The following is a 26,981-nucleotide window of genomic DNA, read 5'->3' on the forward strand; positions in this document are numbered from 1 at the left end:
TGGTTCGCCAGAAGCGGCTTAGTCATGCTGGCCTCATGACCCGGAAGCTGTACACTGGCTCCCTCGGCCAATAAAGCAAGATGAGTGCCGCAACCCCAGAGTCAGTCACAACTGGACCTAATGGTCAGGGGTCCCTTTACCTTTACCTTTAGTGTCTGAGGCAGGTGGCGTAGCATCAGTTCCCCCACCCACTGCTGCTGTTAAGGGTCTCCTTGGTCCTTGCTTGGAAGCACAGGCGCCTACTATCCCTGACCATTCAAGCTACTATGGGAACTGCGTCCATAGAGGTGACTCTAAGGAGAGATTTACAACATGAGAAGTTATGAGAGAAGAGAAAGTACCAGTTGCTGGAACCGCAGGAGGGGAGCGTGTTCTTGTGCTCAGATCCTGCTTGTGCGTTTCCTACCTTGGCCGCTGTGAAAACAGGATGCAGGAACGTAGCGTACCTTGATTTCAGTAAGGCTTTTGACAAAGTCCCCCATGGATAGTTTTGCGGAGAAGCTGGTAAAATGTCTGGTCAGACTGCACCTGGAGTACTGTGTCCAGTTCTGGGCACCTCAATTTAAGGAGGGTATTGACAACCTGGAACATGTGCAGAGGAGGATCTGGAACCAAGCCTTATGAGGAACAGTTGAAGGAGCCGAGTATGTTTAGCGTGGAAAAGAGGAGACTGAGAGAAGATGTGATATCCATGTTCAAATATCTAAAGGGCTGTCACATGGAGGATGGAGCAAGCTTGTTTTCTGCCTCTCCACAGGTAGAACCTAAACCAATGGATTCAAGTAAAAAGAAAGGAAATCCGGACTAAATATCAATAACTTTCTGATTGTAAGAGCTATTCAGTGGTGGATGTAGTATCCGGAAGTGCATGGTGGGAGAAGAAGAGGGTACGTCATCTCCTCCAGGGTCTCCTTATGAACCTCTTCCCATCTGCATCCGATCTCTGTTGAAGACAGAGAACCCTAGATGGACTCTTTGTATGATCTAGCAAGCATTTACCATAGCAGCACTCACAATATTGATTCTGATTATCCAGTCAGGATGCTCCACAACATCTTGCAAAGCAAAGCCGTTATCTAGATGTGATGTTTTCTTGTGTGATTTAAAAATTGGCCGCAGATTTTTCTCTTGCAATTGAATCCTATTCTCAAGGTCCAGCTCTCGGCTGAACAGTAATACTGTTTGTACACAGCGTGGTGAGAACTCAAGAACAGTTTGTGCTGATCTTTACCTGAGAGCAGCTACCATGTCCCTCACATTCGCAGTCTTATGTTAGCTGGAACTGTGGACAACGGTTGTTGTTTTTCCAGGTCCCAGGCATTGTTTCAAAGGAGGATATTTTTCAAGGCTTGTCAGTACCTCCAGCACACGAAGCAAAACGTAGTTAAGCTTGCATTGACCCAAGCAGACCTGGGTGGAGGGTTTCCATAGTTCGGTCAAGTTTCAACAAAACACAAACCTGCCTTCTTGCCTCTGCATCTCCACAGGGAACTTGCACACAGCAACAGAGGCTACACTTTCCAGTTTCTCCACGTCCCTCCTCTTCCAGTGACACTGTCATTGCAAAAGCAACCACCACGACATTTTCAGAATTTCAAAGTGGCCTAAGTGAAATGTGAAACTTGCAGTAGTCAATGTACAATGAGTTCCTCCCTCGTGTAACGTCAGGAATAAAAAGCTTGCCTACTAGGAACAGATATTTGGGGTCACTATCTATCTCCTGAACAGATAATATGGAAAAATTGCAGACCCTTCCAAGGGTCCCTATTTTCCAGGGACAGTCCCAGATTTACAGAACCTGTCCGTCCCGGTTTCTGATTTGATCCCGGAATGCCCTGCTTCTCCTTTTAGCCGAGAAATGTTGGAGGGTGTGGAATAGGATGTCCCTATTTTCATCAGGTAACTGCTGGAGGGTAAGGTAAAGGGACCCCTGACCATTAGGTCCAGCCGTGACCAACTCTGGGGTTGCGGCGCTCATCTCGCTTTGCACTTTGACGTGCTTTCGAACTGCTAGGTTGGCAGGAGCAGGGACCGAGCAACGGGAGCTCACCCCATCGCGGGGATTCGAACCGCCGACCCTCTGATCAGCAAGTCCTAGGCTCTGTGGTTTAATCCACAGCACCACCCACGTCCCCTGGAGGGTAGGTAACTGTAATTGTCATGTCACATCACATCCGGTTCACGGTATACAAGCAGCAGCAAGGCTTGTTTCGGGGAGTGACTCAAGTGCCCATTATGTGTGATGATGGACATTTGGTTTCAAGGATCACATGGCTCATAAGTCACTCTCAGCAGCTACACACTGGAACTAGACACTGGAAGGTCCTATCAGGAGTGAATATAGACCCCCTGTACAAAAATGTATGGGAAACTGCTCTACTAGGGAATTTAACCAACTTTAACTGGCACAGGGACAAACAAAGAAGAATGCCTTCATCCTGGTGTGGCTCCCCTATATCACATATACAGCACAACAAGACAGTGTCTTATTCCCCTCCCCAACAGAATATGAATAAATATGGCTTATCTGAGCCAACAACACACACACCCCTTCACACATGCAAACAAACCACACAGCAAGCAAGCGAACACAAACAACCAAGCTCTGGACTCTATAATCTCTTGCAATGCCAATAAAAATAAATATAAAATCTAAATATATAAATATATAAATACGATAGGCTTCTGGGAAATGATACATAATGAATTTTTAAAAGATGTTCAAAATAGCCATTCCCAAGAGGCATGAAGCATTTCTTCCAAAAAGTGCTACTATATATGTGTGTTTTTTGTTTTGTTTTGTTTTGTTTTGTTTTGTTTTGTTTTGTTTTGTTTTGTTTTGTTTTGTTTTGTTTTGTTGGGAGCCACCCAGAGTGGCTGGGGAAACCCAGGCAATTGGGGGGGGTATCAATAATGCAGCATCATTATTATTATTGTTGTTGTTGTTGTTGTTGTTGTTGTTGTTGTTGTTGTTATTTATTAAACTGTCACCTAAGTAACCAAGTCCCAGGGCAAGTTAGTTCTTCCAGGGACCACCAGCTGATATCATCTTTGCTCTTGCTGCTCCCAAAAGAATGAATCAAAGGGCTGGTGTCCTTCGGTGTTGCTCCTGCAGTGGTAATCTTCTGCCATTCACAAACCCATGGTAAAGAGTTCCTGAGTCCAAGAACTTCCTCTTCTCACTCTGCAGGGATAATTGATGGTAGTCATTTCATTTGCTTTTACAAATGGACTCTTTCTGCGTTTCCTCATTTGCTGAACATAAATTATTACCACCACCACCACCCCTTTTGAACCTTTGTCTCGTTTATTTAGCTGGCACTAGGCAATGCGAAGGGACACGGATGGCGCTGTGGGTTAAACCACAGAGCCTAGGACTTGCTGATCAGAAGGTCGGCAGTTCGAATTCCCATGACAGGGTGAGCTCCCGTTGTTCGGTCCTGGTTTGCCAGAAGCGGCTTAGTCACATTGGCCACATGACTCGGAAGCTGTCTGTGGACAAATGCCGGCTCCCTCGGCCAATAAAGCGAGATGAGCGCCGTAACCCCAGAGTCGGTCACGACTGGACCTAATGGTCAGAGATACCTTTGTTGTTGTTGTTGTTGTTGTTTAGTCGTTTAGTCGTGTCCGACTCTTCGTGACCCCATGGACCAGAGAACGCCAGGCACTCCTGTCCTCCACTGCCCCCCGCAGCTTGGTCAGACTCATGCTGGTAGCTTCGAGAACACTGTCCAACCATCTCGTCCTCTGTCGCCCCCTTCTCCTTGTGCCCTCCATCTTTCCCAACATCAGGGTCTTCTCCAGGGAGTCTTCTCTTCTCATGAGGTGGCCAAAGTACTGGAGCCTCAGCTTCACAATCTGTCCTTCCAGTGAGCACTCAGGGCTGATTTCCTTCAGAATGGAGAGGTTTGATCTTCTTGCAGTCCATGGGACTCTCAAGAGTCTCCTCCAGCACCATAATTCAAAAGCATCAATTCTTCGGCGATCAGCCTTCTTTATGGTCCAGCTTTCACTTCCATACATCACTACTGGGAAAACCATAGCTTTAACTATACGGACCTTTGTTGGCAAGGTGATGTCTCTACTTCTCAAGATGCTGTCTAGGCCTGTCATTGCCCTTCTCCCAAGAAGCAGGCGTCTTTTAATTTCGTGGCTGCTGTCACCATCTGCAGTGATCGTGGAGCCCAAGAAAGTAAAATCTCTCACTGCCTCCATTTCTTCCCCTTCTATTTGCCAGGAGGTGATGGGACCAGTAGCCATGATCTTCGTTTTTTTGATGTTGAGCTTCAGACCATATTTTGCACTCTCCTCTTTCACCCTCAATAAAAGGTTCTTTAATTCCTCCTCACTTTCTGCCATCAAGGTGGTGTCATCTGCATATCTGAGGTTGTTGATATTTCTTACCTTTACCTTTACCTTTTAAGCAATGCGAAGCCAGCCAGCCAGACCTGACCCACCCAAGTCTTCCCCAACAATTCTGGAAATGCTTTACTAGAGAATAACCTGTCTTCAGGTGGAAGAAATTGCCAGAGATCTGATTATGTGTGCCAGCCTCAGTACCAGCCCATGACATTTTGTTGGAGTGGAGCCCAAGTAACACACACACACACACACCAGCAAGGACCATCCCTTCCTTTTTTTAAAAGTCTTGCTGCACCATCCAGACACCGATTCCTGCTTTCATCTATTCCCACCCCCCCCCCAACCCTCCTGCCTTCATGGTGCTGTCTGAGCTTCACCCTGCAGCAGGGCAGGGCCAGCATTTTGGGAAACAACCTAAAGACAGAGGTCACTGTCACAGGGAGGTAGGAAGCAGTCCCAATCAAAAGAGGCTGGCTATTGTGCGGGTGTCTCTGGCAAGATGGGAATCTGTTGCTGCGAATGATGCACGATAGGCATTGCTCCAGGCTGATTAAAACAGCAAAGAGATGAAAACCACGTGTATCCCTTTCCACAGGCATGACTCAGTTTTCTGAAAAGCGGAGTTATTGTGCTCCACGCTGATGAGGGCAAAACCTTAGGGAAACGATATATGTTGGCTAGCTCTGGGTGAAAATTGTACCCAAATACTCTCAGTAACAAATCTCACAATACAATGTCCTCTTTAAACAGCTGCATGAAGGAGAAGGAAAAACAGGGGGCTTAGGGTCTCCTCAGACTGCCAGATTCACAGATTTCTGATACCCATCATTAAATGGCAGCTATTTCATCCATATTGTTTTCTGTACTTCCCAATTAGTAAAATCAACTTAAAGGATGTGTTCTACTTGCTTGAAGGAACCTCCAGCCTGCCTGCATGTATGATGTGGTCAACCTTTCCCGTGCCTGATGTCATCCAAGACGTCAGGAGCCAGAAACGTCCCACCATGGTTTTAAACATAAGTTAAATATGGAGAAAGAGCAGGAATGCACTTTTAAGTGTCCTCCCAATTCTCTGCTTCAGAAAGACTGTGCTTTTTGAATTTGGCGCCTTATTCTGTTGCCCTCCCAATCCTTTCCTTTGAAGTCGGGTCACCTGATAGCATGGTGACGTCACAGGAGATTGACAGGTGGGCAGAACCATCAGTCAGCATGGCCTGGCGTGGAGTCTGCCAGCCACATGCTGTTCTCTACATGGCTGAAAGGGAAGTTGCCGCTTCAATATTCCTTGCATATCTAGTCCTTCTGTAATCAAGATCAATAGTAATATTGCTGGTAGCCTGAGGAGAAGTTCCCAGGAGCCTGGGATTTATTTTGTTTTTAAACATCCCATTAATGTTAAAGTAATGTGCTCATTAAAGAGGCTCATCCATCCACTGCCGATTCGCAAACCTGCAACGTGGGGGGTAGCTGTGCTGCAAGAGACTGGAGTGATCAAGGTTTGCGCAAGGAAAAGAATGCTGCCATCCACCATGCAACTACAGGATCTACTGGATTCTGTACCATGAGAATGAGAGCCCCAGTGGGTGAACAGTCACAGGTATACAAGCAAAGGGAAACCTATAAAGGGAAACCTATAAAAGTGTGTTCACAGGATGGGAGAATGAACGTGCAGAGGGCAAGAGTTTGGCAAAACACAAATGTGGATACTCGGCTTCCCAAAAGAAAATTGGTTGCACGCACATGCAGTTGAGAATGCTGCACACTCCAGAGGCCAGCTGAGAAAACAATTGGGCAGAGCCAGGCACCTTGCAGGAGCCAAGCTCCATTCAATGTAACACCTCTTCTTCATCACACCTGAACCAACCTGCCTTTCCCTAGGAACAGAGGAAATTTTTGTTGTTGTTGTTTAGTCGTTTAGTCGTGTCCGACTCTTCGTGACCCCATGGACCAGAGCACACCAGGCACTTCTGTCCTCCACTGCCTCCCGCAGTTTGGTCAAACTCATGCTGGCAGCTTCGGGAACACCATCCAACCATCTCGTCCTCTGTCGTCCCCTTCTCCTTGTGCCCTCCATCTTTCCCAACATCAGGGTCTTTCCCAGGGAATCTTCTCTTCTCCTGAGGTGGCCAAAGTACTGGAGTCTCAGCTTCACGATCTGTCCTTCCAGTGAGCACTCAGGGCTGTTTTCCTTCAGAATGGAGAGGTTTGATCTTCTTGCAGTCCATGGGACTCTCAAGAGTCTCCTCCAGTACCATAAATCAAAAGCATCAATTCTTCGGCAACAGAGGAAATTGCCTTACTCTAACTCAGGGGTTGTCAATCTGGTCCCTACTGCCCACTAGTGGATGTTTCAGGATTCTAGGTGGGCGGTAGGGGGTTCTACAGCACAAGCTGAATCCCCCTTCCATCGAGCACTGGTGGGCGGTAAGGAAATTTTACCATCAAGAAAGATGCATTAGTGGGTGGTAGGTATAAAAAGGTTGACTACCCCTTCTCTAACTACTGGGAATATTGGTATGTTATAGAGAAATTGCGGCAGCGACCAGAACACCTGTATCATTTGGGTGGCGGTGGGACAACCTTCAACCTTCCTCATTCCCTTTAACTTCTGCATACGGTTTGAGTTCCGTCCCATATAAGACCACCCAGTTTTGGGGGTTTTTGATAAATTGTCCCATTAATACAGGTTTCGATGTTTTGATAATGCAACTGGTTGCTTTAGTAAGGTCTTCCTGCAGCTTCTCTGATGCATCGTTTGGGCACGGCGTAGATCCCCTAGCAGGCTCAGACCGAAACTTTAAAAATAGACTGGTAAATTAATGCTTCCATAAATGGACGACAACCCCTTGATACACAGGTTGTGGGATTATTCCAGAAGTGGGTCCCCCCCCCTTTCCTACTTGGATAAGCACAGCATGCAGAGTTTTAATCAGAGACCAGAGCCTTACTATGAATAATTTGGCACTAGATCGGCTTCCCCGAAACACAGAGAGCACTGCAGGCAGCAGACAGGCTCCTACCACTGTGGCAAAGGCTGACTTGTTATAGGCCAAAGAAAGTTAAGCCTCTCAACAGCACGCAAAGCATCAAGGGGCAGGATTCAGCCAGTTACCCTAGCACAACTTTTAGCTGTAACTTTTAACTAAAACTTTTAACTTCTAGTGTAACTTTTTCTGCTTCCATTCCCTGCACGCTCCCTATACATGCTCTGAGGGTTCCCTCAATTCATTGCAGTAACATAAAATAAAGTATTGCCTTCTTTATTGTTTAAGAATTGTTAATATTGTTTGCCACTGTTTATGCGGCTGGTACGCTTTTCTTTGTTTTGCTTTTCCATGGTTGTGATATTAAATATTATCATGATTCCCCATGGCAGCTGGGATAGCTCAGTCGATAGAGTGTGAGGCACTTAAATCTCAGGGTCGGGGGTTCAAGCCCCACCTTGGGCAAAAGATTCCTGCATGGCAGGAGGGTGGACTGGATGACCCTCAGGGGAACCCTCCAAGTCTATAATTCCCCCCTCCCCTGCTTTTCCCCTTATGGTATTATGTACTGTATATTGTTATTTGTGTGAGTCACTTGGAGACCTTCAGGGGACAAGCAGCTAAAAAGTTTCATATAAATAAACGAAACTAAAAATAATAAAATAAAATCCAAGAACTTCTGTAATTGATTTTATTCCTAGGGGTTAGGGGAGCCAGTTTCTATGCCAGCTTAGATCTTTATATAAACACACAAGACGTAACCGGCTGTGCTTTTGAATAAATAAAGTATACTATTCATTGTATCAAATTGTAGATTTCAACAGGTCTCATAAAGTTCAATGAAAAAAGCAGAAAACCCAGTAGATCAGTTCATTCTCTAGTCAGTTCATGCATAAGGTCCATACATGTATAAGTGTCTATTCCACCTGTCTGTTCATAGAGTCCAATAATCCACATGAAGGGTTGTTGCAGTTCCACAGAATCCTTTCACAGAATCTAAGACAAGGATTTCCGGAATATTAGCCTTGTTTCGTCATCCTAGGCTGCAACCACTACTATGCTATAAGATCCACTATCCTGTAATACAGTGGTACCTCGGGTTACATACTCTTCAGGTTACATACTCTTCAGGTTACAGACTCCGCTACCCCAGAAATAGTGCTTCAGGTTAAGAACTTTGCTTCAGGATGAGAACAGAAATCGTGCTCTAGCGCCGCTGCGGCAGCAGGAGGCCCCGTTAGCTAAAGTGGTGCTTCAGGTTAAGAACAGTTTCAGGTCAAGAATGGACCTCCGGAACAAATTAAGTACTTAACCCGAGGTACCGCTGTATTACATATGAGCCTGTTCTACTGATGAAGCCTAGGATGATGAAACAAGGCCATTTTCCAGAAGTGATGCTTTGTCTTCCCACTCAAAATGCACCACACTTGGGGCGTGTGGAATCCCTCAAATGCTGAGCCCAACCCAAAATCACTTAAAAGCTGACAAGTCAAGCAGATGACGTTGCCTGAAGAGGTCCAGCGAGCGACGAACTCCGACGCCCCCATGTACTTGACAACTGCCAAAATCGTGTCTGCTGTACGTATGGCAATAGCAAAGTTCATCGCACAGCGAACAACCATCCACATGCCTGGTTTTATGACGGCATTGCCATATGGATAAAGGAAGGAAAATGTCAGTTCATCCCACCCACCACCATGCCGATCTACAGATCCCAAAAGGGAGGTCAATTTAGGTTTCACGTCTTTTTCAATCTTTTTAAATACAAGAGAAGTTCAGGGACACAAGCAATAGCCAACAAGCATTGCAGTATTTCTGTCCAAGGGGTTGGAGCTGGCTCAAGTCTGCAGGAAGCCAAACCTGGGTCTGTACCCTGGAGGGAACATTCTCCAACCCAGAATCTTCGGAGGTCAATTGTAGGAGCCAGAACCTGAAATGCTGTAGGCAGAAGATACTGCTGTACTGAGATGGAAAAGCATGAATCAAGACCGCTGTTCTACCTAGCTGAGTATTCTTGATGTTGGCAGGCACTAGCTTTGACCTTTAAAGCCCTAAACAGCCTTGGCCTTTTATACCCAAAGGAGTATCCCACCTCCATCGTCCAGCCCGGACACTGAGGTCCAGCTCTGAGGGCCTTCTGGCGGTTCCCTCCCTGCGAAAAGTGAGGTTACAGGGAAACAGGGAGAGGGCCTTCTCAGTGGTGGCACCCGCCCTGTGTATGTTAAGGAAATAAAGAACTATCTAACTTTTAGAAGACATCTGAAGGCTGCCCTGTTTAGGGAAGCTTTAAATGGCTGAGGTTGTATCGCGTTTTTAATATTTTGTTGGGGGGTGCATGGGGAGAAAAGAGAGAAGACTCATTGCACAGCTGAAGGTCCTTGTGCTAACAGAATGACTGTGATGAATATTGCCTAGTATATTTATGGAATACAAAATGTACAAAGCTGCTTTCGTTTTTGAAAACTAAGCTTTTGCAAGTCGGGAAAAATCGGAGAGTTGGTTACAGAAACCACCCACACTGTAGTAAACAAAAGGAAGTTTTTATTATCTCGACTTAATCTGTTATTCTTACTGTCAGCATCAATCCAGAAAGAAAAGGAACTATATTTTTTAAAAATCTGCAACACCTGTTTACTGCCAAGTGACGGGGAGAAACATACAAGGCACAGTTTTGGTTTCAAACTGGTGCCAGCTCTTGAGGTGGGGGTGGAGGAGAGACCCCAATCAGTGCCTGTCTCCAGCCTTGACAGATTGTGGTATTAAGTAAATCTGGGTATTGTAAACAACTTCAAAGCAATGATGTGCCTACAAAATCAGCCACATGAATCCATGTATCATTTACAAAATAAGTAAGACATTTTCTCCGGTTTTTGAAGATCCATAGCTTCAGATTCCAGACTTTCATTTTTATATCCATGGATTTCAGGGAACTGAAAGTTTGCAGAGATCGAAACAAACTACCTTGTGTCTTGATGTGATACGCAGTTCTAAAGTTAGCTAGCAGTTCCCAGTTTTCAGTTCCTCATCTGGACCAAAGTTCGAAAAACAACTCATTCAGAAGAGGAACTAAAGGGAATGAGCGGATTAGCTATGATCAGAGTAGATCCAGTAAAATCAACAGGCTTAAGTAATTTCAGTGGGTCTACTTTTCAGTAAGATTTAGTTGGGGATCACCCAATATGCCCCAAGACCTCAAAATAATGGTTGCACAACCAAAAATCATAGACTTCCATGACTGCTAAGACTCCCCTTCAAGAGCCACAATAAATGTCTCTAGTCGTAACAGTCATGTTTGCACAATGCTCATAAATGCACAATGGCCTCTGATAACAAATAAGGAACTGGGTGTGTGCACCCCCAAATCATGGGAACCATGTATTCAGCTTGTAGTATTTCCAAACAGAGACCAGTTCCCTTCCCACCTGCAGAAAATGGATGAAATCAGAAGCAGGCAAGAACTACAACATCCATTAGCTGCAGCAAATGGTCAGGGATGATGAGAGGCCACAGGCTAGCCCCCAGCCCCAAATTAGAGAGATGCTGTGTGTGTTCACACATTGGAGAAGAGGCCTTGTGTGACAAATATCAAGTTTCACAGAACTGAGGGGGTGCAGAAGGGAACTTTCTAATCTTGCCATTCTCAGTTTGTCCCTTATGCCTCTTTTAGCAGGCTTATCTCCCTCTTCCTCCACTCCCTGTGACTTCAGGCATCGTTTTAAGAAAATTCCATCTATAGCAAAATATAATTTGGGCTGTTGGGATCTGGAGAGAAATGTTTGAACAACCCTGTCATAAGCAGCTTCAGACAAAAGAACGATACCTTTTAATTTGCTTGGCAGGCTTCTCGTATCGAGGCACCAATCCAGTGCCAACTTTGCTGGAAGTTGGGGTCCCCACTGACACGGAGAGGATATTTTCTGAGTAAACAAGGCCACGGCTGTCGAGCTGTACACGTCAAATACCTGCAAGGAACTCACTCCCCCCCCCAAAAGTGTGGCAACTTTTCAAAAGGTCAACTCTCTACAAGTGGAAAACTGCAGCACCCTAAAGACCCAACTAATTTATTATGGCATAAGCTTCCGTGCGTGATGAAGCAAACCTTAGTCCACGAAACATTATGCCATAATAAATTAAGTCTTCAAGGTGCTGCAGGACTTGTTTTCCCCCTGAAATGGGCTAAGGCAGGTACCCTTCTGGAATCACTTTCAGGTAGAGGCCTCCTCACTCCCCATCGCCGCCACCTCTTTACAAAGACGTCCGTTTTTTCTTGCTCTTGAAAGCGTGCTGGTGAACTCTCAGCCGCTGATGAACAGAAGAAGCAGTCTTCATAGAAGTCGTCTTTCCAAAGGCTTTCCCCACGGCTCCAGGTTTCCATAGCAACAACTGCGCATCCTCTCCACTGGTCAGCAAAGAATCATCTGCCACGTTCCAGCAGAATGAGCGGACGGGAGCAGAGTGACCCCCCTGAAGGACTCCTACAGAACTCAGGCCACCAACCCCACAGTCCAGGAGGCAGATGTTTCCTGCTGACGTTCCCCCAACAACAACCAACTTGTCCATCGTTTCATGGTACAAGCCACCGATTAAGTAGTCCACCTTGGTGCTTTGTCCACTTCCTGCTTCTCGGGCGTCTGGAACATGCAGCAATGTAACTGGTTCCTCGGTCTCCAGCCGGGCAAGATCCCACCGACAAAACCCTTCATCGTGCGTTGTGCAATAGACCTGCCGGTAATCTTTTCCGGACCACCCGACAGAACTGACCGACGAGTCGGAGTTGCAGGTAGCAACCAGCGCATCTTCTTCGCTGTCCTTGTTGATGTCAAACACGTTCACCAGCCCGTCGGTTGACCCAGAAACTACCAGGTTCTGTTTGATGGGGTGAAAACGAATTGTGGTGATGTCATCGTTGTGGGTCTCCGAGTAGAAGCCGAGAGGCTCTCTGCTGGAAGCTACACTACTCGCGCAGCTGCGAGCATCCCAGAAGGCCATGAACACATCATCCCCCACTTTTTCCGTTCCAGCGCAGACTATGAGGTCGTTGCAGCTTATGTCAAAGCTAATGAAGACATTTGAAAGAGAGCCACGGAACAACTGTGTCGGCCCTGTGGTTGCCAAGCGCGTATCCCAACATTTCACCGTTCCATCGCTGCAAGCAGAGAACAACACACTTTCACACGCATGTGCGAATCGGACGCCGCTGAGCCGCCCGGGACGGCTGCTATATCCCCGCAGCAAAGTGAGCGTCTCTCTGTTGTAAACCCTGATGGATTTATCGGAACACGAAACGGCCACCAACTGGCTCCCTCCGCCTCTTGAAATGTCCAAGTCCAACAGATAAGTGGGGTCTTTAGCCAGCGCACACCGTTTTGCGATTTGGAGGCTGGAAAAGTGCTCCTCGATCTTCTCCATACCAACTGCGACTAAAACTGCATCCTCAAGAAGGTAGAGGTCTGGAAAATAGAAATAAGACCAAATGAAATAAGGTCTCCACTGTTAATCCTTTCCAGAGCACTTTTCTGCACAACAACAACAACAACAACAACAACAACAACAACAACAATAATTTATTATTTGTTTCCCCAGCCACTCTGGGCGTCTTCCAACAAAGATGAAAGATACACTAAAATGTCACATATTAAAAACTTCCCTGAACAGGGCTGCCTTCAGATGTCTTCTGAATGTCAGGTAGATGTTTATCGCTTTGACATCTGATGGGAGGGCGTTCCACAGGGCGGGTGCCACTACCAAGAAGGCCCTCTGCCTGGTTCCCTGTAACTTGGCCTCTCGCAGTGAGGGAACCGCCAGAAGGCCCTCGGCGCTGGACCTCAGCGTCCGGGCAGAACGATGGGGTTGGGACGCTCCTTCAGATATACTGGACCGAGGCCATTTAGGGCTTTAAAGGTCAGCACCAACACTTTGAATTGTGCTCGGAAACGTACTGGGAGCCAATATAGGTCTTTCAAGACCGGTGTTATGTGGTCTCGGCGGCCGCTCCCAGTCACCAGTCTAGCTGCCGCATTCTGGATTAGTTGTAGTTTCCGGGTCACCTTTAAAGGTAGCCCCACGTAGAGTGCATTGCAGTAGTCCAAGCGGGAGATAACCAGAGCGTGTACCACTCTGGCGAGACAGTCTGCAGGTAGGTAGGGTCTCAGCCTGCGCACCAGAAGGAGCTGGTAAACAGTTTCCTGGATACAGATTTATTGATACAAGAAAGGTTCTGCTAGTGGTTTAAATCAAGGTATTCAGCATGTTTATGCTTGAGAGCTGTTCTTACTATCCTGACAGTGGTTTAGGGGATGGAAGGAGCATTGCGCTCTGGAAACTGACCTTTTCAAGTGCCATAATAAAGTTGGTGTCATCCAACGGTTTGGAGTATGTCCTCTGAGGCACAGCCAGGGCGTTCCAAACAAAATCCAACAGAGATATTGTCAAGGACTCAGCGGGAGCGCAGGGAGGAGAGGAGATGGAGAGCGAGGGGGAGCAATCCGAGGGCAGCGTAGGAGAATATGACAGCAGCCAGATAGATTCCATGAGCCTCTCCAGCGAATCGGAAGATTCACAGAAGGGGGCGCTGATGGGCAGGGCAAGGGGCGACCCAAGGGGGACACCCCAGAAGCAAGGGGCCAGCGGGGACTCCCAGAGCAGCAGTTGGAAATCAGGACCAGCTTCCCCACCAGAGCTTAGTGGGGGGGAGGAGTCCCAGGTGTCAGAGCCCACATATGCACCACCAGCGAGAGAAGATGAGTCAGGGTTGACCACGCCTCCATCGGAAAGCGAGTTAACGGTCAAGAGGAAAGTTGCAGGCTGGGCGCGCGCGCCAAGTTCAAAGGTACAGGCGAGCGGCACAGAAGGTAGCCCGGATAGGGAACCAGGTCCTAAAGCCCGCCGGAAGGAGGGGCAAGAATCGTCAGGGTCAGCGTCAGAGGAGTCCAGGAAGGATGAGACCCTAGCGGGCAGGAGGGCCCAGAGGAGAAAGGAACTTAGGAAGAGGTGGAGCAAGGCGAGGGTCTTAAACTGGTGTGGAAGGGGAGGAGACTCAGACGGGACTTCGCCGGTCTAAGGTCGAGATGTAGAGCTGCACGCTGCGGCTTTAAAATGGAAACTGAATATCAATAAAGACTTTTGTACATAACTACAGCCTAGCGTTGGTCCTCTGTGAGCTGGGACCTGGAGGCAGCTCTGACAGATAGATATCTACACTTTCAAGCATGCCATTTCTCATTTTCCCCCCTTATGCTTGAGGTTTGGGGCAAACTTTAACCAGAGCCTGAATGCAATTATCCAGAGCCTTTATGGGCCAGGTGAAATTGGCCATTCCTAGTTTACAAGTCAGCGTAGAAGTAAATACTCCTAAAGGCCAGTTTTAAAACACTGCTAAGACCCAGGTGAAAGGGACAAGGGTGGCGCTGTGGGTTAAACCACAGAGCCTAGGGCTTGCCGATCAGAAGGTTGGCAGTTCGAATCCCTGCGACGGGGTGAGCTCCTGTTGCTCCGTCCCTGCTCTTGCCCACCTAGCAGTTCAAAAGCACGTCAAAGTGCAAGTAGATAAATAGGTACCGCTCCGGCGGGAAGGTAAACGGTGTTTCCATGCGCTGCTCTGGTTCACCAGAAGCGGCTTAGTCACACTGGCCACATGACCCAGAAGCTATACACCGGCTCCGTCGGCCAGTAAAGCGAGATGAGTGCCGCAACCCCAGAGTCGGCCACGACTGGACCTAATGGTCAGGGGTCCCTTTACCTTTACGACCCAGGTCGTTGTGATGTCAGGTGACTGACAGGTGGGTAGCCCCACCTGCCCGTCCCTAAGGCAACTCCAGCCAAATGTTCCTCCAGTTTCCATTCAGAAGAAAAAGAAGCCATCAGACATTTGAGGAGCATTTCCCTGGACTTCCTCAAGAGACATTGTGGAGAACTGGAAGGAGAACAGACCTGGAGTTCTTCCAGGGTACTATTGTATAAATCTGCATTTACGTTTCTTAAAATAAAATTTAAAAAAGTCATTTCCACATTTTCTGGGGCAATGTTTACATGTCCTTGCTGTCGGAGGGCACCGCCTTCCAGAGGAAAGGGCAGCATCCCACACAATGGGGTAATAACCGGCGAGGGTGTATTTTTGTCGACTGCCACATCTCATTAAGTCGCGCCGCGGACATGTGGCAAAATGTCAGCTGGTGAAAACGGAATCCTACCTCTCGTTAGGAATGCCCGGCTGAAGGTTAAACAAACAAGCCAGGCAGAGTCCAGGGTGTAGCCAGAGGCTCTTCCTCTTCGGAAGAGGAAGCTGCTGCGCGACTTTGATGGGAAGGGTTTCAATAGGAGGCAGGAGAAGGCCCTCCCCCCTTCTACCCACTGGGTCACATTTATGGGAGAAGTAGGGAAGTTGTGATCTTCCATGCACAATGGGAAATTAAGAGCTGGGAGGCAGCCAGATGCAGACATTGTCAGGGCAGAAGCCTGCAAATGCAAGATCTAGTCTGCGGCTGCTGTTTTCACCTATTAATTCCAAGGCGATTAATCCCAGGGTTGTTAATAGCTCGACTCTCCTTTTGCCTGCATTCCCCCCCACCCTTTCATATATATCAAGTTTTTCTGGCCAAAACGCAGTTTCTGGATGTTATGAGAGAGGGAGTGGGTGGCTGTGTCAGGGAAAGAATACATGGCAAAGAGAGATCTGCATTGGCTTCCAGTACGTTTCCGAGCACAATTCAAAGTGTTGGTGCTGACCTTTAAAGCCCTAAACGGCCTCAAAGGCCCAGTATACCCGAAGGAGCGTCTTGACCCCCATCGTTCAGCCCGGATACTGAGATCCAGCACCAAGGGCCTTCTGGCGGTTCCCTCATTGCGAGAAGTGAAGCTACAGGGAACCAGGCAGAGGGCCTTCTCGGTAGTGGCGCCCACCCTGTGGAATGCCCTCCCACCAGATGTCAAGGAAATAAGCAGCTACCTTCTCTTTAAAAGACATCTTAAGGCAGCCCTGTTTAGGGAAGCTTTTAATATTTAATGCTGTATTGTTTTTAACACTCGACTGGGAGCCGCCCAGAGTGGCTGGGGAAACTCAGCCAGATGGGTGGGGTATAAATAAATTATTATTATTATTAAAAGTTAATGGCTCAGGGCTCATGTTTAGTCCTCAGACCACACAGGGCGGGGTTGAACTGCACCCAGAGTCCCAACTCTGGGTCCTGTTCCTTTGGCCCAATGTCCGACCGCTGAGTTGAGCACCTCGCTTCAGCAACCTCTATCCTGTAAATCATGGGCGGCGAAAACAGCTGCCCTCCCATTGTGGTTGGACTGCGATTCCCAACAGCCCCCACCCAGCATGGCCAATGGGCATGGATGATGGAAGTTGTAGTACAACAATACCGGCTTAAATACTGCTTTTCACACATCCCTCTGCTTTTCCCCCTTTGTTTTAATCAGACTATCATTGAATCAGGAGGGAACTCAAAGGTCATCCACCACAAGATTAAGGAAGGCACATGCAGCACCCAAGCATGGGACCAAAGCATCTCTCTGCCACAGACAGAGTCATGTTCAGAGGTCAACAAATTTGGGGTTGCCTTAGTGACCAACAAAAGCTTTGTCTTCGCCAGCACATACCCCTGCTTGTCCCTGATCTCACGCTACATCCCTGAAACAGAGTTGTTCCGCCTGGCCTTTGGCTTGGAATCAACTTGATCCCCTCCCCCTCTTTCCTTTTTCCTTCTGTGATGGAACTCCTATTTGGGGACTTCCCTGGCTTTTTTCTCGCCCACATAAGACCAGTCTGGGTAGTTGGCCTTGGTGAAGTTTTGACGTTTTCATCCCCCAAAAGTTTTTGATTTGAGTTTCTACTGAAATGAGGCTGCATTTTATTGTTGTATATTAATCTTGCTTTTAAGTTGTATTTTAATCAATTGTTTTTATACCTGGTGTTAGCCGCCCTGAGCCTGGTCTTGACTGGGGAGGGCGGGGTATAAATAAAAATTATTATTACAGTGGTACCTCGGGTTACATACGCTTCAGGTTACATACGCTTCAGGTTACAGATTCCGCTAACCCAGAAATTGTGCTTCAGGTTAAGAACCTTTTTTCAGGATGAGATCAGAAATCGTGCTCCGGCGGCATGGCAGCAGCAGGAGGCCCCATTAGCTAAAGTGGTGCTTCAGGTTAAGAACAGTTTCAGGTTAAGTACGGACCTCCGGAACGAATTAAGTATTTAACCCGAGGTACCACTGTATTATTATTATTATTATTATTATTATTATTATTATTATGTCCCTGAAACAGCCTCCTTGTTTTCTTCCTCCAGCCTGGAGCAACAGTGACCTGGAAGGGACAGAAACAAGCCCCCATCCACTCACCTAAGCCAAAGAAGGGCAACAGAAGCTTGCTCTAGATCTCTGTTTGTGTCTTACAGAGATCTACGACCAACTTCCAGACTTCCACCCAAGTTTGGGGCTAGGACCACCAGCTTGCCTCTCTCACCACAGCCCAGCTGAACTCCCACCATGGTAGAGAAGCCAAGCTGCACTGTCAAACCATGGCCAGGTCTCTTGTCTTGCAGAGGGGACACCCCCTTCCACTCTGTTGCCTCTCCTGAAGTCACTATGAAATAAATAAATGAATAAACAAACTATCCTCCACCTAGCCTTGCCTCCAAACTCTCCTAACAAACATGGTTTGCTAAACTGCTCCAAGCCATAGTTTCAAAGAAACTATGGTTTGTATGGATGGACATGGTATGTGAAACCGTGGTTGGGAGGTAAAATTTGCTCCAAAGAGATGCAAAGCTTAGCTTCCAGTTTGCAAACCACGGTTCACAGGGAGAAGATGATGCACCAGGGTGAGAACCTCGAAAAGTTGTACCGGGTGACTAGAAGAATTAACTGGAACTCAATACTGAATTGCTGATCCCAAAGTAGTATTTGAAATACCATTTTCTCCAAGAGTATATTGGAGGTGATAAAGGACTATAAAACCTTCCATGGCGGGCTTGAAATATTGGTCCGCATAACTTTTAATGCTACTGGAATATAGTTATAGATTTTCAGTCATTGACACACAAGTTATAAACAACATTTCTTAGGCTAAAGAGAGATCCGTGAGTCATTTAAATCCTACAAGGTTTTCAAAAATAGACCGGTGATTCATGAATTACATTCTTCTACCTCCCAGAGAATCTTTTGGCAATGCGGTTTTCACAATGGTTGCTGTCTCCCGAGAGCAAGGCCGCTGCGGCAAGTAACCACTGGGAAGCAAACCCCACGCAAAGAAGTGCTGTCGTCATATCTATGCCAAGCAAGGCTTGCGTCTGCCTGCATCGAAGCACCAAGACCACACAATCTCTTTGCTTTCTCCTGCTATCTCTCACACTCCCTCGCCATCGCGTGGCTCAGAACTGCTGCTTTAAAAAAGCCTCTTCCCTGTTTCTACTGATACCACTTCGTCCTGGCTTTTTAGAGGTCTGCCCTGGGCATCTCACTATTTTTGGCGCACCATTTCCAAGTTTCTAGTCCTTAAGGGCTCTCCCACCCTACTAATGACACCCATGTATCGCATAGGAGCACGGGAACCCAGTGCAAAGTCAAGCCATTAGTTCACCAAGTTCAGTGTTGTCTACCATGTTGAGAAGCATGGGTTTCAGACAGGGATTTCCGTCCCGTCCCCCTAACTGGAGGTGCTGGGAATCAAAGCTAGGTCCTTCTGCATGCAAAGCAGATGTTCTACCCCTAAGCTACAGCCCATCTCCAGGTGCAGAGACAAGCCAATGCGTCTAGAGGGGGTAGAACAAGGCAAGCTCTACCTCTTCTTTAAATCAGAACCAGTGAAGGCGGTGAAGGTCCTGTGTGAGTGCCTGGAGGCGGTTGGAGGATGGATGGCGGCTAGCAGATTGAGGTTGAATCCTGACAAAACAGAAGTACTGTTTTGGGGCGACAGGGAACGGGTGGGTGTGGGGGACTCCCTGGTCCTGAATGGGGTAACTGTGCCCCTGAAGGACCAGGTGCGCAGCCTGGGAGTCATTTTGGACTCACAGCTGCCCATGGAGGCGCAGGTTAACTCTGTGTCCAGGGCAGCTGTCTACCAGCTCCACCTGGTACACAGGCTAAGACCCTATCTGCCCGCAAACTGTCTCGCCAGAGTGGTGCATGCTCTAGTTATTTCCCGCTTGGACTACTGCAACGCGTTCTACGTGAGGCTGCCTTTGAAGGTGACCCAGAAACTGCAATTAATCCAGAATGCAGCAGCTAGATTGGTGACTGGGAGTGGCCGCCGGGATCACATAACACCGGTTCTGAGAGATCTGCATTGGCTCCCAGTACGTTTCCGAGCACAATTCAAAGTGTTGGTGCTGACCTTTAAAGCCCTAAACGGCCTCGGTCCTGTATACCTGAAGGAGCGTCTCCACCCCTATCGTTCAGCCTGGACACTGAGATCCAGCGCCGAGGGCCTTCTGGCGGTTCCCTCATTGCAAGAAGTAAGGCTACAGGGGACCAGACAGAGGGCTTTCTCAGTAGTGGCGCCCGCCCTGTGAAACGCCCTGCCATCAAAGAGATAAACAACTACCTGACATTCAGAAGACATTTTAAGGCAGCCCTCTTCAATGAATTTTTTAATATTTAACGCTGTACTGTTTTTAATACTTGATTGAGAGCCACCCAGAGTGGCTGGGGAAACTCAGCCAGACGGGCGGTGTATAAATAATAAATTATTATTATTATTATTATTATTATTATTATTAGTCAGCTTGCTCTGCCTTTGAAGGATGCTTTTATCCCTAGGTAACAGGACCAGTGGTCAGGGGTGATGGGAATTGTAGTCCAAAACATCTGGAGGGCTGGAGGTTGGGGATGCCTGTTCAAGCAGATCACCAGGGAGGTGCCTGTGATATCAGATGCCTCTAATCAGCCGCCTCCTCAAGGGCCACCGTTAAGGAGCTTCTGCCTAGGGAGGCACCAGTAAGTAAAAGACCTCCGTCGACAAGGAAATGGAGACACCGACACAGGGAGACCTCACGGACCCAGCCCACTCGCTGCTCCTTTCCACCCTCAAAGTCAGCGGTTGGAAGGAGCAGCACAGGGCGGCTTCACAAAGCAATGCTGGGAGGGAGAAGCTCCGTATCCCCCATCAACTGATGTCATGGATCGGCAGGATGCAGAGGAATGGTGGGGGGCACCAGCTGGGGAACCCCCAAGGGAAGATGGCTCAGAGCCTGGGAATTGGTGGTGGGACGAGTGGTCAGACAGAAGAGGCAGGGAGGAGAAGGTGTGGGAAGCTGAGGAGGTAACAGGGTTTAGTGAGCTGAGAGAGTCTGTGGCAGAGAGGATTTCAGAAACAGAGGCAGAAGCAGGAGAAGAAGAGTTTGGATTTGATATCCCACTTTATCACTATCCGAAGGAGTCTCAAAGCAGCTAACATTCTCTTTTCCCTTACTCCCCCACAACAAACACTCTGTGAGGTGAGTGGGGCTGAGAGACTTCAGAGAAGTGTGACTGGCCCAAGGTCACCCAGCAGCTGCATGTGGAGGAGCGGGGAAGCGAACCCAGTTCACCAGATTACGAGTCCACCGCTCTTAACCACTACACCACACTGGAGGGTGGAAGGAGGGAGGCCAAGAGGCAGAGATGAGTGCACCTGGGGAAGAGTCACAGGTGTCTCCTCCTCCTGCTGTGACAAGCTCCCTGCCCCGCTTGTCGCCCAGAACCAGAAGAGGCATGAAAAGGGCAGGGGAGAGGTTGGCTGCATGCAGGTGCAGTCTCTGATTGACTGGGGAAAGTCCTGGAGAGGAGGGGACTCAGGCAGCTGTGGGAAGGTGGGACAAGACCTACCAGAGATTATACTCATTAGGCCTGATGCCCTGACAAGTCTGTGCATATCATGTTTTGGCTGGTAAGGAGTTAACTCAAACCAGCACAGTGTGATTTACTGCCAGTTTGCTCCTGACGGCTGCGGGGCAGATGAGAGCACGTCTTGCTCTAAGGAAAGGGACGATCAGAAGCTCACTTAAGATCCAGGTTGTTCCTTTGAAGCCCACCCACCCACACTTGATGTCATGTAGGGCAGAGGGCCTGGCTTCTTCAAAACAACCTCAAAGACGAATCAAGAGGTCTTGACAGACTACCTTTGGCCTGTAGGCTAGAGTTTCCCCCACCTTTGACCTAAGCCATGCATTCAGCAGAATAGGCCACTGCTTTTCCATGGTAGCCCGGAAGGGAGGCCTGAACATCCTGACTACGGAAAAGAATAGTTTGAAGCTTCTAAGTGCTTTGCAAAAATGCAAACGCCAAGCATTTCAGCACTGGACTGTTTCAAAGAAAGAGCCACCAAAACGACAGGTAAAACAATCCCAAGGTTGGAAGCAACAGCTCAAAGCAAACTCCAGAACAAGAAAACAATTCTCATTTAAAAATAAGTCTCGAGTGTGACTCATTTTCTGCATTTAATTGTTTCTCTGGCTGGGCCTTCCATCTCTCTCGCGATTCCCACACTAATGCACATGTGTTATTTTAGAAGCCAGGTTTCCAAGGCAATAGGACCTGAAGAAGCAACGCAATTGGCAGCCAATTTGCTCAGCACCTCTGGAATCTGTCTTGGGGGAAAGGAAGATCTTTATGCCTTCGAAGAACAGAGCTGTGCCCAGAAACAGCTTCCAGCCCGAAGGTTAGCTAAGACCAAATGTATCATTGACTGCAGGCCTGCCTTTGTAAGCTGAATTCAAACTCAGAGCGACTCACAAATGAAAATATAAATTGTTCTGATAATGAATGCAGGTGCTGAACTGGCTTGGAGTTCAAATAGGGACTCTGCAAATCAAGAGAGAGGCATCAGCATAATTGGGAGGCATGCAGGGAAGTAAACCCAAGGGTTGTTGTTGTTGTTTAGTTGTGTCCAACTCTTTGTGACCCCCTGGACCAGAGCACGCCAGGCACTCCTGTCTTCCACTGCCTCCCGCAGTTTGGTCAAACTCATGCTGGTAGCTTCGACAACACTATCCAACCATCTCGTCCTTTGTTGTCCCCTTCTCCTTGTGCCCTCCATCTTTCCCAACATCAGGGTCTTTTCCGGGGAGTCTTCTCTTCTCATGAGGTAGCCAAAGTATTGGAGCCTCAGCTTCAGGATCTGTCCTTCCAGTGAGCACTCAGGGCTGATTTCCTTCAGAATGGATAGGTTTGATCTTCTTGCATGGGACTCTCAAGAGTCTCCTCCAGTGTGGTGTAGTGGTTAAGAGCGGTAGTCTCGTAATCCTGGGGAACCAGGTTCGCGTCTCCGCTCCTCCACATGCAGCTGCTGGGTGACCTTGGGCCAGTCACACTTCTTTGAAGTCTCTCAGCCCCACTCACCTCACAGAGTGTTTGTTGTGGGGGAGGAAGGGAAAGGAGAATGTTAGCCGCTTTGAGACTCCTTAAAGGGAGTGAAAGGTGGGGTATCAAATCCAAACTCTTCTTCTTCTTCTTCTCCAGCACCAGAATTCAAAAGCATCAATTCTTCAGCGATCAGCCTTCTTTATGATCCAGCTCTCACTTCCAAGGGTTACAGAAGTGCAAAATGAAACCACCCATTTTTAAAACAAAAACAAACATAAGGTGGCAAGAAGCCCAATGAGGACTGAAAATGATTGGTAGTCCTGAAATGTTAAGTGACCGTAGGAAAAGAAAAAAGGACGACTGGGGTGCGGACGGAATAGTCTACTGAAAAATAGCCTGGCAAAATTGTAGGGGGTTGGAAGATGACCCGTAGGGTCCCTGCCAACAATTCTACAATTCTATTTTTCTATCCAAAGCACTTTGCATGCACTATCTAGTCACAATTCTTATGTCCCGGCAAGGTAAGTGAGTATTATTACCCCCATACTTCTGATGGGCAAACTGAGGCCAGGAGATAGGGCCTTGCAAGGTATTATTACCCCCATACTTCTGATGGGCAGACTGAGGCCAGGAGACAGGGGCTTGCCCGAAGGCCACCTAATGAGTTCCTGGCAGAGGTGTGATTCAGACCAGGGAGTTCCTGATTCACAGCTTGGACATTTTAAGCCACCGCTCTGCACCTCCAGGTCTCTAACACCAGCAACAAAAATTACCAAGCAAAATTTATAAATGGTCGCAGTGATGAAGCTAGACAAACTAAAACAACAGCGAAAACAGAACCCTAAGAAAGGAAACAGCAAAGGCAGACTAAAGGTGATATCCAACATAGCACTATGTTAAACTACAGCATGCTTGTTCCACTGGCAAAACGTTCTGCACTGGGGAACGTTGCTATGAACTTTGGTGCACACAAGACCGTGCAATTGGTTACACGGCAAGCTTCTGCTGGTACAACTGTTACACTGGGTTCGTTGGCTGTGCAATATTAAGCATCGCCACAGATAAAGATTCCCTCTGCTGAAAAAAGGCCTCCAACTTTTTCTGTCTGCAGTGCAGTAAGGAGAGCCCCAATAACTAAGTAAAAAACTTGAGCTTGTGTGTACAGTTCCTGAGATATCCCCAGATCAGTTAGGGCTGTAACAGTCAACACACTTGGAATACAACCCCCAAGCCAGCTGGATGGCAACGAAATTGACCAAAAGGAAAAGATATAAATTATAAAATACTTGCTTAAGCAAAAATGTGTATCTTGTGGGTCCTTTGTGACCCTGTATAGAAATGACCATGCTTAATTTTGGATAAGCAGTCACTGCTGTAAGCAACAATCATTAAGCCCCATTTACGTGTATTCGATATGTGCATTGCACCGAACCCAGGAACTGGGTGTTTCCAAGCTTTTCTCATGGTGTTCCAAATATACGTGATTTTACTAAATGTGTGGTGCCTTGGAACGCAATCCCTGTGTAAATCAGGAGCAATTTGAAAAAGCTCAAGTTTGAATTTTGCCGTTGTCATTTTACTAGTTTAATAATATCTTACCAGTCTTAAGATGTGTCACTTATCAGGAGAGGTAAAGTGACTTCTCTGTGGTTAGAGGCAGCAATGCTTTTGAAAACCAGTTGCTGGAAACCATATATACCTACCCAAATCTTGAGAGTCTCTTCACAGGCTCAGATTCAGGTGCTGGAGCCAATTTAAGCGAGATAGGCAGCTACCAAGGAGAGGGCCTTCTTAGTGGTGACACCCTTGACTGTGGAATGCTGGGCCCAGATAGACTTTCTCTACGTGGCAACTGTGGCCATGTAGGGAGATAGTGCAAATCACATGTGCCATGAACGTGTGTGCACCTGAATGAATGCAATACATCTTAAAGGTAAAGGGACCCCTGACCATTAGGTCCAGTCGTGGCTGACTCTGGGGTGTGGCGCTCATCTCGCTCTATAGGCCAAGGGAGCTGGCGTACAGCTTCCGGGTCATGTGGCCAGCATGACTAAGCTGCTTCTGGCGAACCAGAGCTGCGCACGGAAACTCTGTTTACCTTTCTGCTGGAGCAGTATCCATTTATCTACTTGCACTTTGACATGCGTTTGAACTGCTAGGTGGGCAGGAGCAGGGACCGAGCAACGGGAGCTCACCCCGTCACGGGGATTCGAACCACCGACCTTCTGATCAGCAGGTCCTAGGCTCTGTGGTTTAACCCACAGTGCCACCTGTGTCCCTCAATACATCTTAGGACACCTTCAATCACCACTTTTGCAGTCTGCAATTTCACACGAGCTGGGGTAACAGCAGTAGCTGAGACAATCAGAGCAGGGAGTCTTACACATGAGAGAGAGAGGTGGAGAAAACAGTATATAGCTAAATAAAAAAAATAAAAAAATCTATATATATGTAAAATTATAAAAAATACAAGGGAATTTGCAGGTATTTTTCCCAAGGGGTAGGGAGCAAAGTAAAGTGGGGGACCAGGATAGTTTCTGATACACACAGAAAGGGGAGAATATTGCCTGTGCATTTTTCATAATTCAAGTTATTATTGACTCTCCCATGCTGCTTTATATTTTTAAGAAAAAATGTCAGCACGCTTTACAACACACTGAAACATCAAATAAAACAATTTACTGAAGAACGTCAAACAGAAAGTCTACCTTCAAAGCAACATAATTAACAGGGAATCAAATGCACATTTAACGCAGCAAAGTTAACAACAACAAAAATCTAAAACATTTCAAAAGAAAAAAAAATTCTACTAAAATGAGAATGTTACCTTCTAAAAAAATGAAACCTGGGAATCTGAGAATTATAGTTTTGGGCAGCAGGAAGGACAACTGAGCCCGCTCCCCCCATGCACACATGGGGAACAACAGAACCAACTGCCTAGTCCTTTTCACACGTGCACAAGCCAAAGCCCGACTTCCCACACCACCGACGTAATTTCAGGAAGGGATCGTTTTAGAGATACCGCTGTGAGAAATGTTTTTTTTTGAAAAAAAACAACCAAAAAAGTTGTAATAATAATGCTGTTGATCCAAGGGCGGCCCAGGAATTTCTGGAAATTCGTAATGCAAAATTATTTAACTGAGAAGGGAGTACATAACTTTATTTTACTAACCCAACTTAAATAAATAGTGTAAATTACAAATGAAAAGAGGGGGGGGAGAAATTATGCGGAACAAACAAGCAATAAACAAAACACCCACAATTCACACGTACCAAACGGAAAGACACGTGTATTACCTGGCGCAGGCGGGTTAAAGAAGAAGCGTCTCCCTTCCCCGCGTGCTCCACTTTTCCTTCCTGCTCCAGCAGCTGCCTCCGCTCAGCTCAGCCCCATTGGCCGGCTGCTCACGACGCAACGACGACAAAGGACTCCTGAGCTAAAATGATTGGTCAAGGCAGCAGCGAGGGCGTGACTTTCCGAACGCCGCGCCCACACCGGCTATTGAGTTAAGAAAGGCAAGCACAGCGGACGGCCAGTACTTCCGGGATACACCAAAAAGGCGCCATTTGAGGGGCGCAAGAGTGGAAATGCATAGAATTTGCTCACCGAAGTCCATGTGTGCTATCAGCAGCACGGCAACTCCTGCGCTTTTATTTATAACTTGTTTTTGCTCCGTTTCTCAGCTAGCTTGGTAAAGAAAAAGCGTTTTATATGCGTTGTATCTGCGATATGACACTGTGACACCAGATGGCGCTGTGGAGTCCCGTCTTTCCCTACCGGATTTCCCTGCATGAGTTTACAACGCGTTTAACTGAATCGCTTCTTTGACCAGTCCAGATCCAGCCAGGCGTCCCCGATCCTATCTTTTTGTTCAGACTTGACTCTGCCCCACATATTCGATGGCGAGCCGGAAGTGTAGTTTGTGTAGCGTCAATTAGTTTTGCAACGACCCACCCCCTTGGAGGCAAGAGAGGGAAGGATCCCTCGCAAAGGGAGGGCGTGCTGCTGCGTAGCGTGGCCGCCAGGGGGAGCTGTCGCACTGCTTTTTCTAACGACGTGAATTATTTTATTGTGCAGCCCTGTGTTTATTTATTTTATGTGCAAGAAAATGGAAAGATGCAAATTGCAAAGGGTGGAAGAAACGGGAGGATCATTAGGCGGGGTTTAATTTGAACCAGGCCTCGGATCCAAAAATAACAGAACAGAAGGTGGTGGTGTTATTTATTAGGGCACTTACACTTTTTAAAAGAAGAGACACCCCTTTGCTGCTCAAGCTCCCAATACAAGTTACAGAAGGAGGGCAAAGCAGAGCAAATTCAGGATCCAACGACAATGGTGACATAAGAACAT

General features: G+C 47.4%; 1 protein-coding gene across 5 annotated transcripts; it reads right to left on the minus strand.

Annotated features, from left to right (window-relative positions):
- Positions 1-143: 143 nt before the first annotated feature.
- WDR89 (WD repeat domain 89) lies at positions 144-26,606 on the minus strand. Of its 5 annotated transcripts, none has more exons than XR_013833742.1 (2): positions 25,928-26,606; positions 144-1,554 (listed from the first exon to the last, which is right to left on the minus strand). XR_013833742.1 is itself a non-coding variant. In XM_079956157.1 (2 exons), the coding sequence occupies exon 2, from the start codon at positions 12,753-12,755 to the stop codon at positions 11,592-11,594; it is 1,164 nt and encodes a 387-aa protein (XP_079812283.1). In that variant the 5' UTR covers positions 12,756-12,796; positions 25,928-26,028; the 3' UTR covers positions 9,871-11,591. The 5 variants fall into 5 exon arrangements, 3 of the variants coding, with proteins under 3 accessions (XP_079812283.1, XP_079812284.1, XP_079812285.1); XR_013833743.1 differs by having other exon boundaries at positions 144-1,604; XM_079956157.1 differs by lacking the exon at positions 144-1,554 and adding an exon at positions 9,871-12,796 and having other exon boundaries at positions 25,928-26,028.
- Between the last annotated feature and the right edge of the window lie 375 nt (positions 26,607-26,981).

The sequence above is a fragment of the Podarcis cretensis genome (assembly GCF_951804945.1).
Source record: "Podarcis cretensis genome assembly, chromosome: 1".
NCBI classification, from domain to species: Eukaryota; Metazoa; Chordata; class Lepidosauria; order Squamata; family Lacertidae; genus Podarcis; species Podarcis cretensis.